Source organism: Myotis lucifugus, unplaced genomic scaffold (assembly GCF_000147115.1).
Source record: "Myotis lucifugus unplaced genomic scaffold, Myoluc2.0 scaffold_105, whole genome shotgun sequence".
Taxonomy (NCBI): domain Eukaryota; kingdom Metazoa; phylum Chordata; class Mammalia; order Chiroptera; family Vespertilionidae; genus Myotis; species Myotis lucifugus.
Window position 1 is genome coordinate 1,843,665 of NW_005871153.1, and position 25,590 is coordinate 1,869,254.

The 25,590-nt window shown below is 47.8% G+C and overlaps 1 protein-coding gene across 1 annotated transcript in view; it reads left to right on the forward strand.

The window, feature by feature from the left end:
* Positions 1 to 25,590, forward strand: part of HEG1 (heart development protein with EGF like domains 1) — a 105,666-nt gene that overhangs the window by 33,423 nt on the left and 46,653 nt on the right. Inside the window, exons 2-6 of the mRNA XM_023757299.1 lie at positions 11,484 to 11,831; positions 12,882 to 13,178; positions 19,579 to 19,932; positions 20,963 to 21,310; positions 25,216 to 25,443. Coding sequence (XP_023613067.1) covers positions 11,484 to 11,831; positions 12,882 to 13,178; positions 19,579 to 19,932; positions 20,963 to 21,310; positions 25,216 to 25,443 — 1,575 coding nt within the window. The remainder of the gene's footprint in view (positions 1 to 11,483; positions 11,832 to 12,881; positions 13,179 to 19,578; positions 19,933 to 20,962; positions 21,311 to 25,215; positions 25,444 to 25,590) is intronic.

Below are 25,590 nucleotides of genomic sequence, written 5' to 3' on the forward strand. Positions count from 1 at the left end.
TGTTTCGCTAACCTGGCAGGCCTCCTTAGGTGGAGCCCTGCCACCAGGTTTCCTCTCTGGGTGTGATCAAATGTTAGGGTGACAGGGCGGCCTGGTCCCCGTCCTGGCTGCCCCACCTTCACCTCGGGGCGCCACAGGGGGTGGCTAGGGTCTCCTCTCCAGCCCCTCTGCTGGGTGTTTCGTGTTCTAAGGCTGAAAGGGGCAAAGACAAGGGAGGCACCAGGCAGACACTTCCCAGAAACCAGGTAGGCACCCCGGGCAGAAAGCCTTTTTGTTGACTTAGTTAATTGAATGAGGAGCTTCCGACCTTGGACCCTAGGGCTTTGTCTCAAGTTTTTTTGTGTTTTTCTTTTTTTAAAAATCCATAGAATTCCTTTCTAAAGTGAAGAGCTTGAGGTCACTTCAAGGTCTTGTCTTTCACTCAGTGGGGTAGGCAGCCTTTCGTATCGCCCCCAGGCCACCTCAGGGGCCGTTCCTTTTCTGGAAGCTCGACCCAGACCCGGGTCAGTAGATCCCCGGCTGCAGGTCAGTCCCGCAGGCCTGTCGTTCTCCCCAGAAGCCGGTCCCCGCGCCAGAGCTGCTGTGTCACGGGGAGGGGAGGCCCACTCGCCTGGTAAACTTTATACTTTCCACAACTAGAGGCTGTTCCAGGGGAGTCTCTGTTAAAAACTCAGCTCATAGGGTCTCCAGTCCAAACGCTTCTCCGTGTGCATGGTTTTTCTTAGGGCCTCTCCTTTCAGGGCAAGGACAAGGAAGGAAACGAAACTCCCCGTGAGCCCTGGACAGTTCAGATCAAGGGCTGAGTCTTTTGTTCACACAAACTCATTTGGCTCCTAAACCCCCTCCGCCCAGATTCATGACATCCGCAGCAGCCTTTCAAAACACAGCCCGGCCGGCCAGCCGAGTAGGAGGCTGCCTTTCTGGTGAGGGCGCCGCCACCTGCCCCCCACGCCCCCGGGTTCCTGTGTGCCCCAGAATATCCCACCGCTGGCCATCCGGCCCCGAAATCCCCCTCGTTTAGAGGATTCCTGGGGTGAACACTGTGATCGGGTTGGAGGAGAGGGCGGGAGCCCGGAAGGGAGGATGGGATTCTGGTCTCAGCCCTGAGCCTCCAAACATCCAGGGCTGCCCCCACTCCTCACACCCCAGCTGCCAGGGAGGGTGTCATTCACTTGGGTCAGCTCTGTCGGAAGCTAATCTCCTTGAGGCAGACTCGGCCTTGTCTTGTGTGTGGTTGATACTCAGTAAATGTATATGTAAAAAAATATACATAACATAACATTTACCATGTTAGCCATTTTTAAGGGTACAAGTCATTGGCATTAAGCACATTCGTAGTGTTGTGCAAACGTCATCACCATCCATTTCTAGAACTTTTCATCACCCCCAATGGAAACGTATTAAGTAATGACTCCCCATTCCTCCCTCCCCTCAGCCCTTGCTAATCTCTATTCTACTTTCTGTCTCTATGACTTTGCCTATTCTAGGTACTTCATACAAGAAGAATCATACATTATTCGTCCTATTGTGTCTGGCTCATTTCACTTGTCATAATGTTTTCCAGTTTCCCCCAAGTTGTAGCATGTGTCAGATTTTCTTTCCTTTTTGAGGCTAAATAATATTTCATTGTATATAAATATATTTTGTTTATCCATCTATCCATTGATGGGCACTTGGGTTGCTTCTACCTTTTGGTTATTGTGAATACTGCTTCAATAAACATGGGTGTACACGTATCTGTTTTCAATTCTTTTTTATTTTTATTCTTTGAGAAAGAGAGAAAGGAAGGGAGACAGAGAGAGAGAAACATCAATTGGTTGGCTCCCATATATGCCCCGGCTGGGAATTGAACCCACAACCTGGGTATATACCCTGTCTTGGAACCAAACCCGCCACTTTTGGGTTTACGGGACAATGTTTCAACCAACTGAACCACATGGACCAGGGCCCTGCTTTCAATTCTATGTGTATATACTTAGCAGGGAATCATATGGTAATTCTATGTTTAAATTTTGAGGATCCACCAAATTGTTTTCCACAATGGCTGCACCATTTTACATTCCACCAGCAATGCAAGAAGTTTCCAATTTCTGCACATCCTTGTCAACACTTGTTATTTTCCTGATTTTTTTTTCTTCATAATAGCCATCCTAAGATGAACTTTTTGAATTCATAAATGCCACTCACTGGCTATATTGTGGATTTTGAGCTGTTACTGCCCCTTCTGGAGCCCAGTCCTGTCATCTGAGGGTCAGACTAGTTGGTTGCTATGGTCCCTAAGGATGGAGGTCATCTTTGGAGAGGGATGGGGGCATCCAAGACAACCCAGCTAATGTCCCAACTCGGGCCAGAATGAATGATGCCAAGCACTGTGGATGTTAGCTAGTGAAGCAGTCTGCACGCCACGCATTAATTAGGGGAGAGCTGCCTGACTTTTCGGTCCTCATTGGTTTTCATATGGGTGGTTAATTAGGAAATTAAAGAGCTGGCTCTAGGCCAGTGATGGCGAACCAAGACACGCGTGTCAGAGGTGACACACGAACTCATTTTTGGGTTGATTTTTCTTTGTTAAATGGCATTTAAATATATAAAATAAATGTCAAAAATATAAGTCTTTGTTTTACTATGGTTGCAAATATCCAAAAATTTCTATATGTGACACGGCACCAGAGTTAAGTTAGGGTTTTTCAAAATGCTGGCACGCCGAGCTCAAAAGGTTCGCCATCACTGCTCTAGGCCCTCCCCTGCCACTTGTTTTCTGGGTTACCCTGGGCCTCACCCTTCCCTTCTGTGAAACGGGGTAAGAATTTCTCTCCTGCCTGCCACTTAGAATGTCAGGATCTAGCAAGTTCATTTAGGGCCCCGGAATTATCCCACGAAAAGTGCTTTGCAGGTTGTAAATATGTGGGGTTTCTTCATTCGGTCTCTGAGAGTAGGCGCATCATTTTGTTCTCCGTAAAGCTTCCGTGGACGCTCTTTTTTCAGTCCTGGTGTCCATGGCCTCTCTCTGCTGCATCCCAGCACCTGCCACCTTCCTGGCCCCTGCTTTTAATTCTGTCCTACCCTCCCCTCATCATCTGTGTCTCTTTCATGGGCTCTTCTCCTCCCTCCAGATTCAAGTTTCCCTTTAATCCAGTCCTTGACCCTTCATATGCCATCTCCTTGTCCTTCCTTCTAATCCATTGTCCCCAATATTAACTGCCTGTCGGACCTTTCCCCTTGGGAGTTCCAACCTCACCCCCCAAACGTCACATTCCAAAAAGAGGCTTTTCTTGTCCCACAAACCTGTTCTCCATTCTGCCTCTACTCTTTCTATGATCCTCCTTTTCATTGCCCATGAGATTCCTCCCTGACATGGAAGCTGATTTAAAAGTCCTCTTGTGCATTCTTCCAGCTAATACCGTGCAGCTGTTGTCTACCAAGTCTGTCTGACTCCAAAGCCCCTGGGATGCTCACCGTCCCCTTCCTCTCAGGGAGACACAAGGCCGCGCGCGCCATGCCGTGGGGGTTTAAGGCTGAAGTTGAAGGCCACTGGGGCACTTTTGGCCCTGATCATCGGGGAGGGATAGAACGGCACCTGGGTTCAGAGTGAGTCTCTGCGGTTGAGCGTGTGGCCTTGAATAATCACCTAATCAGCCTGCTCCTCAGTTTCCCCAGGATTCCCACTTGACCGGCTGACATGGGCATTAACTGAGATAACACATGCGAAAACACTTAGCACTTAGTGAAATCTGAATCTCAAGAGGGAAATGAACAGAGAGGGCTGGTGCTTCCACTCTGTGCCCCAGAAACCCGAGACTGTGGCTGGCAGCACTTGACACATGGCCCGCTGAAGCGGTGTGGGGGCGCCCGGCCAGCCCTCCGGGAGGAAATTGCCTCTTTGGATGACACAGCGCACTCCCGTCCACGCCCACTCCACTGCTCAGAAACAATGCAAGTTGAAAAACCCCCATTCGTGGGGTGGGTGGGTGGCGAGGAGTTGACTCCGTAGCAGCTGCTAATTAGGAAATCCTACTCCCAGGCTGTGCTAGTGTCCCTGATGATGTCGGTTCACAAACAGATGTTTCAGAACATTAAGACTCTACAGAAGTGGAAATTGTCAACTCTGGGGGAGGGGGGTGGAGGCGGGGGAGGGGGGCGGTGGGGGGCAGGGGCGGATCGGGCCAAGCAATAAAACTGCCTTGTTAACTTAATCTCCAATCATGGTTCAAGGGAAAGTGATCGCCTGACCCAGGGGGCCGAGTAGAGAGGAAAGGATGGTATTTCCAGCTCAGAAGCTACCTGGGAAATTGGACATCTAACCTCCAATATGAGGCTGGTGGGTATGGTTCGGTTACCACAGGATGTGGGGGGATTTAAGCAGTTGTCTCTGACCGTCAGGATAGAGGGATGTCAGCGGTGAGGAGTGCCAGGCCAGCTTCTGTGGAGCCTCGGGTGCCCTCCACCCAGCATCTCCCCTCAGTGTCAGGTGGGCACAGCTCTTCTTTTCACTCCCCGTCTGGCCCAGGCTCTGCAGCCTGAGCATCCCTTCTCCTTCCCACTTCTCCAGGGCATTGCTCTTCTCCCTGAGACCTCTCCCTGCTGTGAGGGTCCCTGTTCAGTCCTGTCCACTTTTCTCTGAATTACTCTCCCACTCGGGGTTCAGACCTGTGCTGAATAGGGAGCCACAAACCAGATTCAGCTACACTAGCCCTAAGCTACTCAGGGCTTCTGAAAGGATCTGTCCTTTGACTTGAATAAATATTGTAGCATCTGACCCATCGTTCTCCCCGACATGCAGCATGGAATGGTGCAAAGCACTTGGATGTTCACAGTCAACTGAGACCTTGAGTGGCAGAGGGTGGGCTGGGTGCCGCCTGCCCCAGCTGCTTTGTTAATCCCTTGTCGGGGGCATAGTCCAAGGGCGATCGATGAGGTGGAGGGACATCCTGAGTTCAGTGGGGCAGCAGGATACTGCTCTTTGGAACTCCGGGCCAGTGACATCAGGGGCCAGTCATGCCAGAGGCGCTCACCCTGTGCCCCAAGGTCTCCCTGCACCTGCCAGGAGGGTGCCATGGAGCAGAGCTGGAGCCAGGCAGCACCCAGCAGCTGCTCAGCCAGCCTCTGTCCTTTCATCAGAATGCGCGCCGCACTTTCAGGAGGGCGTGGGCCTCCACCTCTGGGACCAGCTCTGATCTGCTGCCTGGAGAAGGATTGGGAGACTGAGCCATGACTGGGTAGCAGTGCCTGCCAAAGCCGTCCCCACATCTGTTTGTTAAAAGTTGATAGACCTCAATCCACTGAGCAGCTGTGATGTGTATAGCACTCACTATGTCCCGGATACTGTTCGGAACTCTCACGTGTACTGTTATAGCCCAGGGAGGTAGTACTTTCACTGTCCACATTTTACAGATGAAGAAGCCAAGGCCCAGAGAAATCATGTATCTTGTCTAAGGTCATGGGCCTGTAAGAGGGAGAGCCAGAAGTCTCACCCAGACAGCCTGACTTTCACCACAGTCTGTGTTACCACTGCCTGTCTTACTAAGAAATGAAGGTCTAGAACAGTGATGGCAAACCTATGACACGCGTGTCAGAGGTGACATGCGAACTCATTTTTTGGGTTGATTTTTCTTTGTTAAATTTAAATATATAAGATACATATCAAAAACATGTCTTTGTTTTACTATGGTTGCAAATACCAAAAAATTTCTATATGTGACATGGCACCAGAGTTAAGTTAGGGTTTTTCAAAATGCTGACACGCCGAGCTCAAAAGGTTCGCCATCACTGCTCTAGAATCTAGGCATGGAGCCGGAGGCAGGCTCTTTTCCTGCTAGATGAGAGGGCGTTCGCATAGGGAACACAGATTCACAAGGTACGGGTAAAGCAAGCGACTAGATTCTAGACCAGTGATGGCGAACCTTTTGAGCTCGGCGTGTCAGCATTTTGAAAAACCCGACCCTGACTGAGAATAGAACCGGCAACCTTTAGGTGCACAGGACGGCACTCCACACCACCGGGCCACTCCTGCCAGGCTTTAAACAATCTGTTTTTAATAAAACGGGATCATATGGCTCGTTCTATTTTGTAATTTACGTTTTTATTTAATAATAGAGGGTGAGCATACTACATATTAAAACTATTAATAATATATTTTGGTCCATTCTTTAACATTTTATTTTCTCATAATGAAGTTAACCAACTCCCTATTGCAGACATAGAAGGTTATTTCCAATTTTCACTTTTGTAAACAATGCTGTCATAAATTTTCTTATGCCTGAAACTTTGTGTACTTCTTTAATGATTTCGTTGGAATTAATTTCCAGAAACGGAATCCCTGGGTCAAAATATAGGCCCGTGTTTAAAGCTTTTGCGATGGATTACAAAATTTCTTCCGAGAAAGAGTGTGCTCACATGACATTCTTACCAACATCATACACACGTGTCCGTTTTCAGGTGCACAGCATAGTGGTTAGTAATCGTATACTTTCTAAGTGGCCCCCCTGATATTTCAAGTACCCACTTGTCCAATTTCTCTATACCTGCAATGACATAAGGTATAATTTTTTAAAACCTTTGCCAATTTGATAGGAAAAGAAAATATATAAACATTTAAAAAAGTCTTTTCTAGTTTGTATTATTTTATTTCTTTTCAACAATATTTTCATATATTTTTCTTCTCCACTTATTTTCTTTTGTGAATCATGCATTCATGTTCTTTGTCTGAGATGTACACTTGGGGATGTGAAAGAGTTCTTCATGGATTAAGAATGCTAAACGTTTAGCATATACTGCAGACATTTACCCCGTTTTGTTACTCAACTTTTATAAAATTTTACTTTTATTTTTATCCAACTTATACATAGTATAAAAATCAAATATGTATTTATGAAGCTGTTATAGAAACCCTGCCCACTCCCACTGTCATCATTTTCTGCTTCCTAGAATCAACCATTTTCAACCCTTTTAACTGATTCTCTTAGTAATTACATCCAGATATGTAAATAACATGCTTCTGTTGCTATTTATGGATTTTTTTTTGTTTTGGTTTTAGGCAATAGTCATAGATTTCTCTCAATAGAAATTTTATATCATTTCAAGCCATACCATTCAGAAGTGACATATTCTATTTCTATTCCTTACGGTTCAATTTGAAGAACTTCAAAATGCATTGTTGACACGATTTAAAGTTACCTTTCTCCTACAATGTGATTTTGATTGTACCCTCCCGATTTATGTGCTGTTGTTATCCAGGTTTTACTCTCTCTTATTTTGTTAATCCCACAAGTGAGAAATTGTTTTATAAATCCAATATTTCTTTATATTTATGTACATATTTACCATTTTCTTTGCTCATTATTTCTTCTTGCATCTCATAGCTTTCATCCAGGATTATTTTTCTTCTGCTTGAAATAAATTCTCCATAATTTCCTTTTAGTGGCTGTGGTTGATAAACTCAAATTTGACTGAAATGTTTCTATTTTGAAACACAGTCTTCAAGATGTTTTTCAAAGATAGTTTTGCCGAGTATTCAATTCTGTTTTTCCTCTCTCAGCACATTGAAACTATTTATCCAATGTCTTTTGGCTTCCATGGCTGCTGTGGAAAAGTCAGCAGTTAGACTGTCATCTTCTATAGATGGCTTGTCATTTTTTCAATGTGGGAGTTTTTAAGACCTATTTTTTTCTGTGATTTTCTGCAGTTTCACTATGACAGGGGTTTATATTTCTTTTTTTATTTAGGTCTCTAAGGTTTGTTGGGCTTCCTTACTCTGAGGATTCATACTTTTTATTAGTTCTGTAAAATTCTCAGCCATTACCCTGTGGAATATTGCCATTTCTCCTTGATTTCTCTTCTCCTAGAATCCCAGTTAGATATATGTGGGACTTTCTCAATTTATCTTCCTTTTGTATCTTCACCTGGCTTTCATATTGTCTGTCTTTTTATGTTCATCTGGGCATTCTCTTGCTGTTTGTCTTGTAATTCTTAATTCTCTTTTCGCCCATATTTAATCCATGTTGCATTTCCTAATTTTAATTATTATATTATTTCATTTCTAGAATTTCCACTTAGGCTTTAAAAAAAGACATTATTTATCATGTTTTTCTCTCATTTTCAATTTCTTAGTTATTTTCATGTAGTTTTATATACTTATATTTTTTGTCTGATAATTCCAGTATTTGAAGTCTCTGCTTGTCCAGTTTGCTGACTTGTGTCCATGGATACCTTTTCCCTTGTATATTTTGTGATTTATTTTTTTTTTTACTGTGATCCCTTATTCCTTAGAATTTTTCAGTAAATGATGAAATTGGATTGTGGCCATATTCATTTAGAGAACATTCACATTTGTTTCTGCCAGGTACCTGAAGGCACTATATATCAGAACCACTATTTCCCCATAGTGTGTGTGTGTGTGTGTGTGTTCAAGACCACTTTTAAGCGCATTTGGCTTGAGTTGTACCCGACATAGATATTTTGAGTTTGTGCTGCGTTTGCACGTGAGGGCCAGCTTCATGGTTACACATTCTTGTCTGAGACTTATTTTCCTTTTACCTAAGATCAAGATGGAAGCACCTTGCTGTCTTCCTCCTGGAGGACAGGTTGGTTTCTGTTTGCCTGACACCCAGGGTATAGCTCTGGTTCCAGCTTCCTACAGCAGTGTCCTCTCAGACTCCCTCCTTGAGAGTTTTGTCTTCTGTCTCTTGCATCCTCGTAGCTCTCAGAACAGAATTTCAAGGTCACGAATGGTGAGCAGGTGCCTCAGGGAAGCTGCCAGCTTCAGAGTTAGCTTATCCCCACCCCTTCCTGAATTTTAGTTCTTGCTTCATTTTTGGCCTCAGAAGATTAAATTCTTTACTTCTTGTCCACACAACAATACATTTAGATATATTTTTAAAAAAATATTTTATTCAGCATTTTGTATTAGTGGCAAGGTTATTTGGGATACCTCAGGACGGTTGTCTGTCTACCTTTTAGTTTTGTTTATAGTGTGCATTTTTTTCTTCTTCCAGGGAGAGAGTGTGGTTCAGCGCCAGCCATGTCCTGTTTCCTGTGGCTATTCTTTTCCTTTTGGAGACTGCAGTGGGATTCCTTGACTTGACTGGGGTCTGGGACTTCCACTCCTTATCCCTAAAGAAGGGGGCATTGCTGCCTCCTTGGAGGCCCAGCTACATAAGCCTCATATTCATCTCAGGGAATAATGGAGCTAAATTCATTTCCTTATCTTTGCTCATGGCTTGCCAGCTTTGGGGCATGGGTTTTGAGTCCCTTCTATCTTCCTGTAATCACTTTTTTTTTGGCTTTTGAGAATAATGTCTCTCATTGTACCAAGAGGATGGAGAAAGCATCCTCAAACCCTTTCACCTCCTCTTGGGAGGCCAGCTTGCCTCAGCAGCTCAGACAGGAAGAACGAAGGGAACATGTCATATGGGTCACTGCTCTTCACAATCCGAGTCTCAAGTTCAGTTTAGGGACTTTGCAGCTGCCCCCGGAAACATCCCTCCACATCCCATTTCTGAGTGAGTTTGTGCCTGCCCTGTGGGGGGCTGGGCCCCAGAGGAGTACAGATGCCCGGACAACTTCCCCCACCCCCCTTCAGGAAGCTTCTGTTAATTTTCACTTACAGGAAACAGAATAGGAAGCATGAACACAGTAATCTCAAGGGATTGGGGGAGGAAATGATTCCCTTAGGAAAGTTTGTCAGAATCTCTTATGGAAGTTTTCATAATCACCACCCTTCCAACCCCACTGCTCCTGGTAGGCGTAGTCCAGAGTGGGGAAATGTTGAGAACGATCGATCTAGAATTGCACTGTCCACTGTGGTAGCTATTGTGGCTATTGAGCTCTTAAAGCACGGCTCATAAAATACTCACTGGGTTTTAAAGGTTTAATACAAAAAATGCAGATGTCTCAATTTTTTAAAATATATTTCTTTATTGATTTCAGAGAGGAAGGGAGAGAGAGATAGAAACATCAATGGTGAGAGAGAATCATTGATCGGCTGCCTTCTGCACGCCCCCCTACTGGGGATTGATCCCACAACCCAGGCATGTGCCCTTGGCCGGCATCGAACCCAGGAAGGACCCTTCAGTCCACAGGTTGACGCTGAGCCAAGCTGGCCAGGGCATCAATAATTTTTACATCAATTAGATATTGTGATGGTACTATTTTGGATGTCAGGTTAAATAAAATATTTATTTGAATTAATTCCACCTGTCTCTTTTCACTTTTTAAATGTGGCCACTAGAAAATTTAAAGTGACATCTGTGATATGCCTTCTCAGGTTGAACTTGGGTGTCCACCCACCTGCCCTGACTCTGACCTCTCTGCCTTGATGGATGACCTTGACACTACAAGACGATTTCCTCGGTGCCCAATTTTACCCTCAACTTTAACTTCATCCTCACAGCATTTCTAACCAATGTCCTCTTTGTGATCATCTTGGGTGATATGGAAGTAAATGACCACTTAAAGTGTTTTCTAATATACATTCCCAGTTTATAGACGTCAAGTAATAGTCCATCCTCATAGGCAGCATTTCCTCAGCACCTCTGAACTGGAAGTAAGTGAGAACAGGAGGATTGGCCCTGACACTCCTCCCCTTCGGCACTTTCCCTTCCAGCTGAGCACAGCCAAGAGCTGAGGGCTTGGGCTTCAAGCTGGCTTCCTGGTGACTTCAGCAAAGTGGGGGGGAAAAAGAGCGCCTACCTCCCATAAGTGCAAGGATTACATGAACAGGTGCATGTAAAGCGTGTACATTAGTGATTGGCACATACACACACACAATTCCCTTTATTATTAATTTTAACAAAACGAGATCATACTCTAAATTCTGTTTTTCTGAAGCCTGTTGTTTTAACTCAATGATACCTGTAGAATATCTTTATTTTATAACATAGTTTTTAATGACCTCATGTATCCTTTCATATGGATATACTGCAACTGGCTTAATTGATCTGCTATAGTCTCTCTCTCTCTCTCTCTCTCTCTCTCTCTCTCTCTCTCTCCTTTCTTTCTTCCTCCATTCCTGTGATGTTACTGCATCAAATTCATGTACATTACTAAGGTTTTGGTAAAATGGCCAAATCCTCACATGTTTTCCCAGAACGATGCATGTCCCACTTCCTGCCTACAAGAGTAGGTGTAGGATTAAGGGCTGCCAGCTTTTCCCCGCTCCCATCGAGAAGGCCCAGTTCACAGCCTTGTGCTGATGAAGACCTGCCTTCCCTCCGCTCACACCTGACCTGCGTCCCCTGCCCCTCCCTGAGCCTGCCCAGCTGCCAGAGGTTCCGGTCCTCTTCCCTGAGCCCCACGTGGGTCTCTCTCAGTTTCCATCATTCATTCCACGTGCTGTAAAATTTAGTCCGATACACTATTGGTGCTTCCTGATTTCTCCCACTGGATTGATTGTAAGAATAATTACTGTGGGGGGTAGAGGGGGGGAGAGAAGTGAAAATATCCTTGAATCCACTTCTCACGGACAAAGCTGCTCGTGGTTTCTGAAGGTTCCTTTCTCTTCCCAGAAGCCAGCGGGTTCTCACCGATCCCTTTTCCGTTTGTTTCAGCTGCTGTAAGGAACCACTGGCCAGAAGGCAGCACTGAGCCCCACGCAGCAAACATCACCTTTGATCAGAATCAAGTGGACTTTTCCACATTGGCCTCCACGGAGGGGCTGAAGGTTCAGACCCCCGACCAGAGCCACGCTCCTTCAGATGCTCCAGAAAACTTCACTCTGAATGCTCAAACAGCAGCTGCTGGAGGAACAAACCCCTCCTGGAGGAGAACAAAGGTCCCCACCGCCCCTGCTGGGCCCGCGCGAGCAACGGCTCTGACTTCCCGGAGCAGCACCTCAGGTGAGTCTGTGCTGACGACGCCGGCTTCACGTAGCTCGAGCCCTAGAAAACCATTTCTGCCAGTCTCCTCTCTCCCTCCCTGAGCCTGGGCACCATCGCGGGGTCCCGGGTGGGCACCAGCCCTGTGACTTGGGCTGGACCTGTGGCACGCTGAGGTGAACCGCGTTAGAAGTATCAACCAGACCAGGGTGCCGATTTGCTGAGAGGCCTGTCCAGTCCCATAGAGCCTACATTCAGGGCCGGTTTGAATGCAAACGGTGCCCAGTGACCTCGCCACACGCTGCAAGTATGAGAGGCGCCATGTGCGGTGGTGTGTGTGTGTGTGTGTGTGTGTGTGTCTGTCGACGTGGCTCAAATGGATGTTCCTGCTCCAGTCTGCACAGCTGGCGGTTTGCTGTTTTTAGCAAAGGATTTCAAGAAGGGGCCGGGGCTGGATGAACAAGATTTGATTGAGGAAGGGAAGCCAGAAAATGAGCGCTGATTAAGTCCCTGCGACACACAGTGTGTCTGGTCTCAGTCCTCACATTATCCTCCGCGTAGGAATTTGGAAACTGAAGCTCAGAGAAGTCAGTCCATCCAAAGGGTGTAGGTCCGACAGCGAACAGTCAGAGCTGGGGTCTGAGCCCGTCTGTGTATCTGAGCGAGATGCCAGAGCAGCTGCGGGGTGGGCGCCTGGACCACCCGAGGGATGCTACAGAGGAGAGAAGCGTGGGCTCTTTGTGGGGCTGCAAGGCCAGCAGCCTCCCTGGGGGGAGGCGTGAGTCACAGAGGAGAGGAGCAGTGGGTAGGAGGTTGTGTGGAAGGGGTTAGGGACAACTGTGGAGGACTTGAAAAGGCTGCAGTTTAGATTTGCTATAGTGGCCAGAGTTCCTGAAGGTTTCTGATCCAGACAGTGACAGGATTAAAGTGAATTTGGGGAGGAGACACCTGGCAGGCAGGTATAAGCGGTCTGGGGAGGGAGGTGGGTTCAAGGGAACCTGGAGTCAGGGGGACCAGGTTCTAACTGGGGGGTCTGCTGGTGGGACATTCATTGTTGCTGTTTGCTTTCAGCCTTGGGAAGGCTTCCCCTGCCAGCCAGCAGCCCAGGGTCAGAAGGAAGAAGTGCCCCTTCTCACCCAGAGAGCAGACCCTCTTGGGGTTCCCCAGTGAGGGAGAAGGGGCTCCCCAAAGCAGTGACCGTGCAGACCCCTGTGGCCACTTCAGTGTTGAGCCAGTCCTCTCGTCCTGCGTTGGAGACGGGAGAAGAGGCCTCACTCTCCAGGAAGGGAAATTCCTCGGAGCCAGAGCCGTCCTGGCTGCTTTTCTCCAGGACCTCAGCTTCCTCCCCGCCCTCAGGTCACTCCACAGGTGCGCCCCCGTCCAGCCTGCCACTTGGAAGTCATTCAGAATAGAAGTAACAGAATAGAAGTAAATAGACGTGGATAGCCAGACTTGCATGTCACAGGGGCCAAGGGGGACAGACATTAAGCACAAATGCAAAGTATTTGGGGTAAAAGCACAACCCACACAATTTATCTCAGTATTGAAGTTCATCTTTAAAATATGTTTTCTTTAACTAAGGAGGGAAATAGCTGGTCTGGTGGCTGCTCTAGGCCTTTCTGTCCACCAGCCCCTGCTTCCCCTCCGCCCCCCACATACATACACATACATACATAGCAAAGTCTAAGTGTTGCTGGTGTGAATTCTTGCACACAAGGCCACATGCCAGAGTGAATGAAGTGGTGAGCATGGTATCATTTGATTAGGAGTTAGATTTGTTGTTCTTCACTGTTGCAAAAGTTTCTGTCAGTGGCAAAGATAACAGATATGCATTTTTCTAGGCATCATTTTTAAAAAATATGTTTTTTATTGATTTCAGAGAGAGGAAGGGAAAGAGAGACAGAAACATCAATGATGAGAGGGAATCATTAATCGGCTGCCTCCTGCACACCCCCTACTGGGGGTCGAGTCCGCATTCTGGGCATGTGCCCTGACCAGGAATGGAACCGTGACCTCCTGGTTCATGTGTCAACACTCAATCATTGAGCCACACTGGCCACGCTAAGCATCATTTTTTAAAATCATACAATGCAGGTGTTTGCAAGGCTGCAGGAGTGGAGTACTTGCCTCTCTGCTGTTTCAATTCCTACTCATCAGTTAAGTCTCGCTCAGCTGTTTCTGTCTCCATGAAGCCTTTCTTCAGCCCCTGATCCTGTGTCACACTAGGTTATCTAATGCCTGTCTGCCCCGATGGCTCATAATCCTCTTGAGCACATTGACGGTGCCTGTTACTTCTCTTAGATGCCCCACTGCCCCGGAACAGGTATGGGTGCTAAGCCATGGGGAGCAGGATATGCCCAAATATCACCCAGCCCCGGGCCAACGAGAATGTTGGGAACGGCCCACCTTTGCTCTTCCCAGAGGTTTTGCACCGACTCAGTGCACGCTGCAGGTGCTTTCATCCCTGTGCCCAGGGAGCAGGACAGAGAGGATTGCAGATTCCTTGGGAAATAGAAGTTAGGCGGCTTTAGAACTTGCCGCTTCAGAATGTTTAGGGGTCAGAGGTTTTTAGAAGTACTTTGCAAGACTAGGGGTGTGGGTTTATGTCATCAAAGTAAAAGCCGAGTCCAGCGGTCCTTTCTGCAATGCCTATTTAAAGCCACCAGTTCCTCTCCCGTGTACTCTGAACCCCGTTTCCTGCTCACCGGGATGTGTGTGATTTACGATTCGTGTCTTTCGGAGATTGCTTTTTAAGATCGTTCTCAAACGTTGGTCAGATTGGATGAAAGCTGCGGTCCTTTCCAGCTTCAGAGTCCTGTGGTTCGGTGGTTTACAACCAGCTTCACTAAATGGTGGAAAGGAAGCATTTTTGAAGAAGCCACACTTCGGTTCTGATCAGGGTCATTTAATATTTATAAGTTAAATGCAGCCCACGACTGTGGTATATTTGAAAATCAGCTGATGTTTCTAACTTTACTGCACTTGACTCTGTGGTCCCCTGTATTTTTCCACATTAAAAAAAAAATACTTGGTCTTCAGATTCCTTTTAGAACCTTATAATACTGATTTTAAAGAGTAGTACCCTGTCTTTCCAGCTCTTGAGTGTTTCACTGAGCATTTCTCTTCCTTCTCCGAGAACTGGATGTTCTATGCTGGGTGGAGTCCCACCTCCTTCTTAGATGCTGAAGAGGGAATTGCTGCTATTAAATGAGGGGATAGCCAGGCACCCAGGAAGTCCGGATCCAGCCGCCAGCCTCCTCTCCTCCCTGTGGGGACGCAGAGGGGACAGGCACAGGGACCTAAAGCCAACTGGGGAACAAAGTTCTGCTTCACTCACCTGCTAACTAGAGCTCCGGTGTGCCTCCTCCCTCCCATTGCATCTACATCCTGAGGTTTTGCTATCTCTTTCTGGCCACAGGATCCAGAAGCTCCAGGCATGCGGGCAAAAGTGCTGAGAGGGCTGGCGGGACTTGTCAGGAGCAGACTGGTGTTGCTGGCCCAGCTGGCCGATCTGTAGAACAGAAGAGAAGAGGAAGTGTGGCGGGGGTGAGGGGTGGGAGTGGGGAAGGTGTGGCCACTCCATACACTAATAAATGTGGCTCAGTGAGGCCCTGGCACTTACATGGGTTAGATGAGTGGTGCTCCTCACGGGGGTCAATAGGGTGGCAGCCAGGAGCCCAGCCCAGGGAGAATGGGGCTCCTTATTTGAAACATGAAGGGATGAGAGCAGATGATCCTGAAGAGTCTTTCTAGTTTCAGCATCTGTTACTCCAAACACACCAGCCTTTTCACTCGGTGCCTCCTTTCACCCCTCACTCTGCCGCACAGAAGCAGACACGTGGCACATCCTCTTCTGAGGCTCGGGGAGCCAGGAGTTATTTGCTTCCCACAAGAAATCATATGCCAACAAACGGATGCATGCAAGCAGGTGTAGGCCCAGAGAGCTAAACCAGATTTAGAACAAGAGATGGGAAGCCATTTGAAATTATTTTTCTTGCTGCTTTACTTTTTTTTTTTTTGCTGCTTTATATCTTCCTGTACTTTCCATAATGACCATGTATTATCCTATATAATAAAAGCCTAATATGCTAAGTGTCCGGTTGTCTGGTCAGCTGTTCAACCTATCAAAGCATAATATGCTAATGATATGCTAAGGCCGCTCAAGTGCTCACTATGACATGCACTGACCACCAGGGGCAGCCTACTGGTCAACCAGTCGCTATGATGTGCACTAACCATCAGGGAGCAGATGCTCCAACCAGTAGCTTAGCTTGCTTCTGGGGTCCGGCAGGTCGGGACTGAGCAAGACGGGCCAGACACACCCTGGAGCCCTCCTGCGGTCCTTCCCTGGCTGGCCAACCTCCCGCATCCCTCCCCAGCCCTGATTGTGCACTGGTGGGGTCCCTTGGCCTGGCCTGTGCCCTCTCGCAATCCGGGACCCCTTGGGGGATGGGAACAACTGGTCACTATGATGCACACTGACCACCAGTGGGCAGATGCTTAATGCAGGAGCTGCCCCTTGGTGGTCAGTGCGCTCCCACAGGGGGCGTGCCACTCAGCCAGAAGCCGGGCTCAGGGCTGGTGAGCGCAATGGTCGTGGCAGGAGCCTCTCCATCTCTGCGGCAGTCGGACATCCCCCAAGGGCTCCCGGACTGTGAGAGGGCACAGGCTGGGCTGAGGTTCCCCCTAAGTGCACGAATTTCAGGCACCGGGCCTCTAGTTTAACCATAAAGGGAAAAAACTAAGTAAAGCAACTGACAGGGGAAAACAGTTTCTCTTTTGAAGGTGGAAAGAGATATGTGTGTGTTGAATTGTGTGAGAGCAGCTACAATGGAGCACTAAATTTAGTGCCAAGCTTCCTGGAAACCAGGGCACAAAGGGAAACCGGGTGGGGCATGAGATTGTTGTCTGATAAGGTAAGCATACAATTCCATCCGTGGGCATAAGTGCTTTGGGGGCAGTAAATTCTAAGAGGAATATTTATATAAGCAATGCTGAGAATCATAATAGAAAATGCCATCAATTGCTAGTTTGTGGAAATAGTGCTCATGTTCTTTAGAAGGTGGTATTTTCTATAGATTCTCAGTTGGAGCTGAGGGTGTAATAATGGATCTCGACTCATGAAAGTATTTCTGTGGGCGCTGAGCTAATGTGGTCCAGGTAAATTGCTTTGTGGTGATTTCACTTTGTAAAGAAAGAGAGCATAAGTCAGGGAGAGTTAGCATGTCTTTCTCAAATATGAGCTGCTTCAGCTAGATTTTTGGCAGGTTCTGGGCAGCTGTCAAGCCAAGGTTGAGCATTCTGGTGCATGCCCGAGTCTCCCGTGTTTGTGCTGGGATAGGAGACTGACCCACACACTTTACCAGCGAGGAGTCCTTCTCTTCACCTCCTACAATAGAGTCAGGGAACTTGGCTCGTTTCTGGTCCCACATGGATGGTCTTCCCATATTTGAATGGCTGCTTTAAGGGTAGAAATGAACAAGGAGAGGCAGCTACTAGCTAATCAATAGAGCTGGCCTGTTCATTTAGAAGCACGGTAAGTGTCCCCTATGTGTAGGTGCTCGTTTGGTGGTGTGAGCGGTGACTGTAGGTTAGTTTGACCAAACATTTTGTCTTTTTAGTATGAGGCACCGCTCTGAGGAAGTCTTCACACTGCTCCAGAACTGGAACCGAGAGGGTTCTGTGAGATTACGTGTATGAAGTACTTCCTTGGCACAGTATATAAAGGTGCATATAAAGTACTGGCACGTCGCAATTCGTCAGCAAGGGGCAGCTTTTAATAATGATGACAATGAGTTGACGAAGCAAATGTTCCACAGCGCCCTCGGGGTCAGGGAAAACACAGCCCCTTTCCTTTTGTGACTGTCGGCATTGGTGCCCGCTGTCATTGTGTTTCTGTCCCTTGCTTCGCTGCACTGGTAGCCAGGCTAAGTCCAGTACAACCGCCGCCGCACATTGAATAGATGAAATAATAAAGTTTACGGGGAATACAAGTGCTTTGGAAGAGCACCCGGCAACCCGAAGAGGCTGTAACTTTGTGGATTTAGATGGTAACTAATGCAGTGAGGCCCGAGGAGCTCAGCAGTTGAGTGAGGATCCGGGGTGTATCTATATACAGCATGCTTTCCTTGTGTTATCCTAAGGAGTTTTTGTTTTGAGCAGAGGTGGGTTTGGGTAAGCTGGGACTCTGTTTTTGTGCCTGAATCTTTCTTTTCCCTTGTTTTAATGACTAGCTGTATGGATCGCCTGCATCTTCATTTTGTCTGCATAAAGGTCCGGTGACCAGAGCTGCAGGCCGTGGGCTGTGCTGTAGGCATAGCTGGTGCTATGGTTTGTATGCAAGTATGAGGAAGCTTTGTGTTTCCTACGCTCTTTCTAATTATACTTAATATTTATTTGCGCTTTTTGGTCAGAACTGCACATAGGACTGGCCTTCATGGAAACATTTATAATGAGAACTTTCTTTTTTCTTTGCTGGGTCATACTTAACAGCTTGAAGCCTTGCATTGTAAGGTATAGAGTCCTTTTCATTATTTTTGGCTGAGAAAGAAAAATGACACTCTTTTTTCTTGCCTTTGGATCTCGCCTGCATGTTTCTTCCCACTTCCCAAGCTTTCCTGCAGGCGATTCCTGTTTGGAGGGAGGGTTTCGGCATGCCCTCTGGGGCCTGTGCCCAGGGTGCCCTGCGGAACGTTCTTTGTGAGCAGGCGACCCGGGCAGACGGTGCGTTTTGAACAACGGTGTATAATATAGTTCGTAGAGGTTCCTGATGATTAACCCAGTCCCTGCCATCGGCTCATCAGAAAAAGTGTTCCCAGCCTGGAGTCCTCGATCTCCTAGGGAACCTTGTAGAATGTAAACTTGGGAGCTGCCTCCAGTGCCTGAAGAGGTGAAGCACAAGAATGGAGCCAGTTTGCTTTGGGCTGGAATTAAATCAGCGGGGTAACAAGGACGGTCTCCTGCTGGTTAGAAACTCTCTTACTTAATAAATGCATTTCAGTCCCTAGTCTTTCAAACCATAAGATTCCTGGTTGCCCTGCGGTGGGAAATAATAGCGAACCCTTGGTGGTGGCAGGCTGCGAATTGTTGTTCTGGGTGGTGTTTCTGCTGGGCAGTGCCGAGGCCTCCTCAGTGGTGACCTGGAGCTGGGTGCCAGGGAATGGCTCATTGCATTCATTATTTTATGTATGGATTTTCTTCCATAATAGCATTTGAACATAAGGTTACAGCTGCTAAAATAAAGCAAGCAAAAGCCTGTACTTTACCACAATGGCCTGTCCTATATAAGCTATAAGCTGAATTCAAGAGTACTCGTTTCTTCCTCTATAGGAGCCAAGGCAGCCCTGGCCGGGGCTCAGTGGTTAGAGCGCCGGCCCATTCACCCCAAGGTTCCCAGGTTCGATTTCGATCAAGGGCACATACCTGGGTTGCGGGTTCCTCGCCCCGGTTGGAGCTCATGGGGGAGGCAACCAATTGATGTGTCTCTCTCACATCGATGTTTCTCTCTCTCTCTCTCTCTCTCTCTCTCTCTCTCTCTCTCTCTCCCCCCGCCCCCTGCCTTCCACTCTCTCTAAAATCAATGGGGGGAAAATATCCTCCAGTGAGGATTAACAACAAAAAATGTGTTTATCTCTGTCAGGTCCACATGATCTAGATCTGTTTACCAAAATGTAATAGACATGATTTGTATCTAGATACAGCCCCCCCCCCCGAAGCCCCCCAGGAGTCTTGAAACATTTTTTTTTAATTTGTTTTTTTTCCATTTTAGCTTCTGGACGTATGGAAGAGCTAAACAACTCCACTGCTCCTCAAAGCCCCTCGGTCAGCTGGGCAAAGCGTGTGCAGGTTGCCACGACGTTCCCCAGTGGTGTCCCAAGGGAGACCCAGTCTGTAGCTGTCAGTGCGGGACGGCTAAACGAGACAGAAGGTTTCTCTGAGGACGCTGAAGTTGCCCCAACGTCAGCTTCAGTTCATTCTTCACCATCTGAGGCAGAATTGAGGAGAAACACCGGCATAACCAGGAGTCTAGGGGATGGGAAATTCAGTGAGTCATCCACAGAAAATGGATTTGGCCTTACATCTTCTGAGGTCGCAGTGGGATTTTGGCAAAATGATTCCCCAGGTAAGTATTCAATTTTGCTTGATCTATTATAGACATTTAGAAATTGTTGGCGCATCACCCCACCATCAAAAGGTTTCGAGTTCAATTTCCGGTCAGGGCACATATCTAGGGAAGTGTACGGCAGGCAACCAGTCAATGTTTTTCTCTCTCTCTCTCTCTCTCTCTCTCTCTCTCTCTCTCTCTCTCTCTCCCCTTCCCCCCTCATGCCCCCACCCCCTTTTTCTCTCTGTGAAATTGATGGAAAGACATCCTTGGGTGAGGATTAAAAACAAATACATTGTTGGATTTTCTTACGGGATGGCTTCCAGGCCTTCTATGGCACATTGTATATCATATTTACTCGTTGATCATGTTGTCACACTGTGATTTGCACCTTATGAAACAGTGTGAAGTGTGTCCAGCAGGCATTCCCCCTGCATTTCTGTAGATGACGAAACCAAGGGTCAGGGGTTTAGGCAGAGCTGCAGCCTCAGCCTCGGACCCTTCACTGCTGAGTGGGTCTTGTCACTGCAGCATTGTCTCCAAATGAGAGGTGGCCCCTTTAAAACTAGTTTGACTTACTTTATGGATCATCGTCAGGACACACGGTGCAGATATAAATGTATTCCCCAAATTCCTACAGCAAAATTGGAAAAATCTGTATGAATAATAGGACTGTTTTAGGAAAAGGGTTCTGCCCGAGCCCTGTGTTGAGGTGTGTTGTATTTATTGGGCATAATGTCCTCTCTCCCTTGACCCGCTTCGGGGAAAGAGAACATAGTACTCAAGCCTACAGGCCCTTCTGCCGCTTTGCACATGCAGGTTAAGAGCTCCCCTCTTCATCACGTTTATCTTCAGTGTTGCTATCTTATTGACATGGAAGAGCTTTGAATTAATTATTTAGAAAATGAAAATGCATGTCAGGTTACACACATAATAAATTCTATGCAAGATCCTCCTCAAGGGAACGTTCCTTAGAGGGGACTCACATCTCAGTGGTGGAGGGTCTCTTTCACATCCATGTAACGGCATTTCCCCCGACACCTTGCAGTCCCGGAAGGACCCCAGCAGGCCAGCGGCTCTGATAAGAAGAATGGGAGCCCCCTGTCTCGGACTGAGTCTGTGGCTGGGTCAGTCCCGTTGGGTGGAGCTGGAGAGAGCACTGCACACTGGATCTTGACCAACAGCAAGACATTTGAAGATGTGACAGGAAGCTCTACTTCCTACCCTGGAGTTGTGAACTCTTCCGTTCTGACCCAGTTCTCAGCCTCTGCCCCACAGCCGAGAGGAAGTGACACCGTGCTGTGGGGAGGGAGCGACGCCGAGCTGGCCACCGAGTCTTCGTCTTCCTCCTCCTCAGAAAGCCTGGAGTCCTCAGCACCGCGCGGTGAACGCTCGAGTGAGTTCCCCTGCGCACACTGGGCCCCGTGGAGGGGACAGGGCTTGCCAGGCCTGTGGTCTTCTGCAGCACCGCAAGGCCACACGCTAGTGAAACAGCTCCACAGTCTCCTCTAGTGTCAGTGGTCCCAGGCCCCTCCTCCAGCTGGTGAATACAGATACACCTGCATGGCCCCCAGTTTTTCCTGGTACATCTCCACAGAGTTGCTATTGCTACCTTCCCTTCCCACAGGGAGCCCAGGGACCTCCCTGTCCACATCCTTCCACTCCCTATAGCCCATCTCACACCCTCATACCTGCCTCAGTCCCACAGTTCACCCCCTATCCAGGCACTCATCAAGGGAAACTCTCTTTGGTAATCGATTTAGTGAGATATAATTCACATTCTACACAATTCTCCCATTTAAAGCGGACAGTTCAGTAGTTTTTAGTATATGCACAAAGTTATGGAACCATCACTACTGTCTACTTCCAGAAGACTTTCCATCACCTCAGAAAGGAACCCGGTGCCAGAGGTCACTCCCCATTCTCTCCTCCTTTTAGCCTCTGGCAACCACTAATTTGTTTTCTGTCTCCATGGATTTTCCTATTCTAGACATTTTCTACCAGTGGAATCATGAAATCATATGATATGTAGCCTTTTGTGTTCTTCACTCAGCATAATGTTTTCAAGGTCCATCTGTGTTGTAGCATGTGCCAGTACTCCATTCCTTTTTATGGCTAAATGATAGTCCTCTGTATGGATGTACCACGTTTTGTTTATCTTTTTATCAGTTGATAGATGTGTAGGTTTTTAAAAAATCTTTTGGCTATTATGAATAATACTGTTGCGAACATCCTAGTGCTAGTTTTTGTGTGGACTTGTGTTTTCAGTTCTCTTGGATTGTGGGTTAAATAGTAACTCTATTTAACCTTTAGAAGAACTGTCCATCTCTTTTCCAAAGTGGCTGCCCCACTTTATCTTCCCGCCAGCAATGTGCAAGGGTTCAGTTTCAGTATCTTACCAACACTTGTTACAGTCCATCTTTTTTTGACTATCGCCATCCTGATGGGTGTGCTGTGGTATCTCATTGTGGGTTTGACTTGCATTTTCCAGCTGAGCATCCTTTCATGTGCTCATTGGCCATTTGTATATCTTCTTTGGAAATGTGCATTCAGATCTCTTGGCTATTTTTAAATTGGTTTATTTGTCCTTTTTTGAGGTATAGGAGTTCTTTGTGTATTCTGGCTGCCAGTCCCTTATCAGCTACACTAGAGGTCTAGTGCATGAAATTCGTGCACTCAGGGGGGTCCCTCAGCCTGGCTTGTGCCCTCTTGCAGTCTGGGAGCCCTCGGGGGATGTCTGACTGAAGGCTTAGGCCCCCCTAAGCTGGCAGTCAGACATCCTTAGTGCTGCAGCTGACATGGGAGAGGCTCCCGCCACCACTGCAGCGTTCGCCAGCCTGTGAGCCCGGCTTCTGGCTGAGCGGCGCTCCCTCTGTGGGAGCACACTGACCACCAGGGAGCAGCTCCTGCATTGATTGTCTGCTCCCTGGTGGTCAGTGCATGTCATAGCGACTGGTTGTTTGGCCATTCTGTCAATTTGCATATTAGCCTTTTATTATATAGGATGATTTGCAGGCATGTTCTCCCGTTCTTTGGGTCATCATTTCACTTCCTATGGCATTATTTGCAGCACAACAGTTCTTAATTTTGATGAAGTCCAACTTATCAATGTGAGAAAACTTTTCATTTTCCTTCCTAATAATGTTTTCGGGTAATTTTTAAAAACTATTACCAGCAGCCTTATCCATGTGAATTGTATGCTGACTAAAGCAAAAATGCATTAACTTATCATTTAAATTTATAATAGGTTTAAAGTCTTACCTCCTCACCACCAATAATAAATAACATCTCCATTTGCCCCATCCTAATTGATGAGGAAAATTAGCATGTGGTGACTACTCATGTGATGTGATGTGAGAAAACACATATGGGTGGAGGATCCCCGTGTGCCCTTTATGTTTGTGCATGGAAAATGCATTCTCTGTCTCCTGAACCAAGGGATCATTTTCCACCCTCACCACTGTGGGGCTCAGACTTGTCCCCCTTCAAACCAGGAGCTTGTCCCTCTTCAAACCTGCAGCCTTTCCTTCCCCTTCCCTTCAGGACCCTTTGCTCTGCAGCGCTTGCTCAGCTGGTCCTTGTAGATAGTTGGGCAGGTCTTGGGGTTGGTTATAAAGTGCTGGACACGGAATAGCCTCGTTCCTGAAACCGCTCCCCTGCGGTTGACACGGTGCCTTATCTCGTTTCCTCTGATCGCCCGAGCTGACTCTGCCAGCCAGCCTTTCGGAGCTCTCCGGCTTCCTTTCTGGGTTCAGATGGAGCCCCTGTTCCAGGTCATGACTCCACGGGGGTGTCTGTCAGCCTGATGGGGCTGTTTGCCTGATGTTTGTCTAACAGGTCTTTACCGTCTCCCCAACCCAGGCCCTGTCTTCTTTACCTTGGGAACTTGTGCTCCGATCCGCTCAGCTCTCCGGCCTCCCCGGCGGGTCTTCCATGGGTCCTCTAAGCCCTTCAGTCTGAGTCAGGCAACCTCCTCCCCTGGTTCCTGGCTCCTGGGTGCTGCTCCAGGCCCTGTGCACCCCTGTCCCCCACTCACTCCTGTCTCTCAGTGAAGGCGGACCTCTCGCGAGGTGAACCTACCTAACCCTCAGCTTTACCTTCGTTTTCCATCGGGGTGTGTCCATGGGGCAGCAAGAGCTAGTCTGGTCTGGGAATAAAAATAAGAACCAGGAGAAGAGCCTGTTTTCTCTCATAGAGCCCGATTATGGAGTAGTTAGGCCAAGAAAAACTGAGCCTCACTTCCATGCCCAAAAAAGGAAGAAAGGGATATTTATTCACGCGTCACCTGTCCCTATTCCATCCCCACCAAGAAAACAAAACAAATGCATTCAAAACACACACACACACACACACACACACACACACGCACACACCAAGCCTACCTTTAACCTCTGATCACAATACCATTTCTCATGGATGTGTCAGGTCACGCCTCGCTGGTCCTACAGGAGGTGAGAGCCTTCGGGGTCACATGGGCTCCCTGCTCGGTCTCATCAGAAGGTGTAAAGCCCCAGTAGGATTGTTAGTCTTTTGCCCACTGTTCACCTCCCCCGCAGCCACCACCCATGTCCCTGACACAAACTCTGTTTATTATGTATCGCCCAGCAAAACACAATATTGATCCTGTTTGCTTAAGTACCAAACCTTCCCACGAGTCCAGGTCCCCTGCACATGCTGACCCGCAGCGCCTCCCGCGTGTCCGTCACTGACAGGCGTCTGCAGGAGTACCGCACGCCCGGCTTTCTCAGATAAAGACCCCGAGGAAACCCAGGGAAACATTCGGGCTAACGTGGTCCAGGAAGCGAGGCTTATTCCTGAGACTCAAGTCCATGCCCTTGTTGTCTCCCCTGCATTGACCCCCGCCCCCCTGCACTGACCGTCATCCCCTTTTCAATCTTTTTTTTTAATTTCCTTTTTATTGAATTTATTGGGGGTGACACTGATTAACAAAAGTATACAGGTTTCAGGTGCACAATTTCACAGCACATCATCTGTACACTCACTGTATTGTGTGTCCCCCACCCCAAGTGAAAATCTCTGTCCATCGCCATTTATCTCCCCTGTGCCCTTCTTCACTTCCTCCCACCCCGCTTCCTCCCGGCAATCGGCAATCACCACAGTGCTGTCCGGGTCCATGAGTTCTTCTGTTTTGCTCAACATCCCTTCGTTTCCCCCACAGCTGTCAGCCTGCTCTCTATCTGTGTCTGTCTCTATTTTGCAATTAGTTCATTTTGTTTATTCGATTCCACATATGAGTGAAATCCTGTGGTGTTTGTCATCCTCTTTTCAATCTTCTTGTAGCCACTGAAGATAGTCCTGAGCTGGGAGTCGGTGCCGACGCACAGGAAGGGTCCGAGGGAACACCCGGAGCCCGCGCTCACAGCCCCCACACTTCAGCCACCTTCACTGGAAACGGGGAGCGCACACTGCGATCTGTCACCAACCAGACTTCCGGGGATGAGGGGCGCTCCCAGACGGCACCCCGAGAAGCAGAGAGCGCCACTCCACATGGGAATGTGACCGCGGCCGGTAAGGCTCTCGGAGGTGATGAGCTGGATCCCTCCCCGCACTCCTTCAGCTCATCTCTCATCTTGCTCACGGTCCCAGAATGATTAAGTTCGCATCCACCCCAAGTACCTTACCAGCTCTTTAGGACGAGAATTTTCTGGGTTCTCC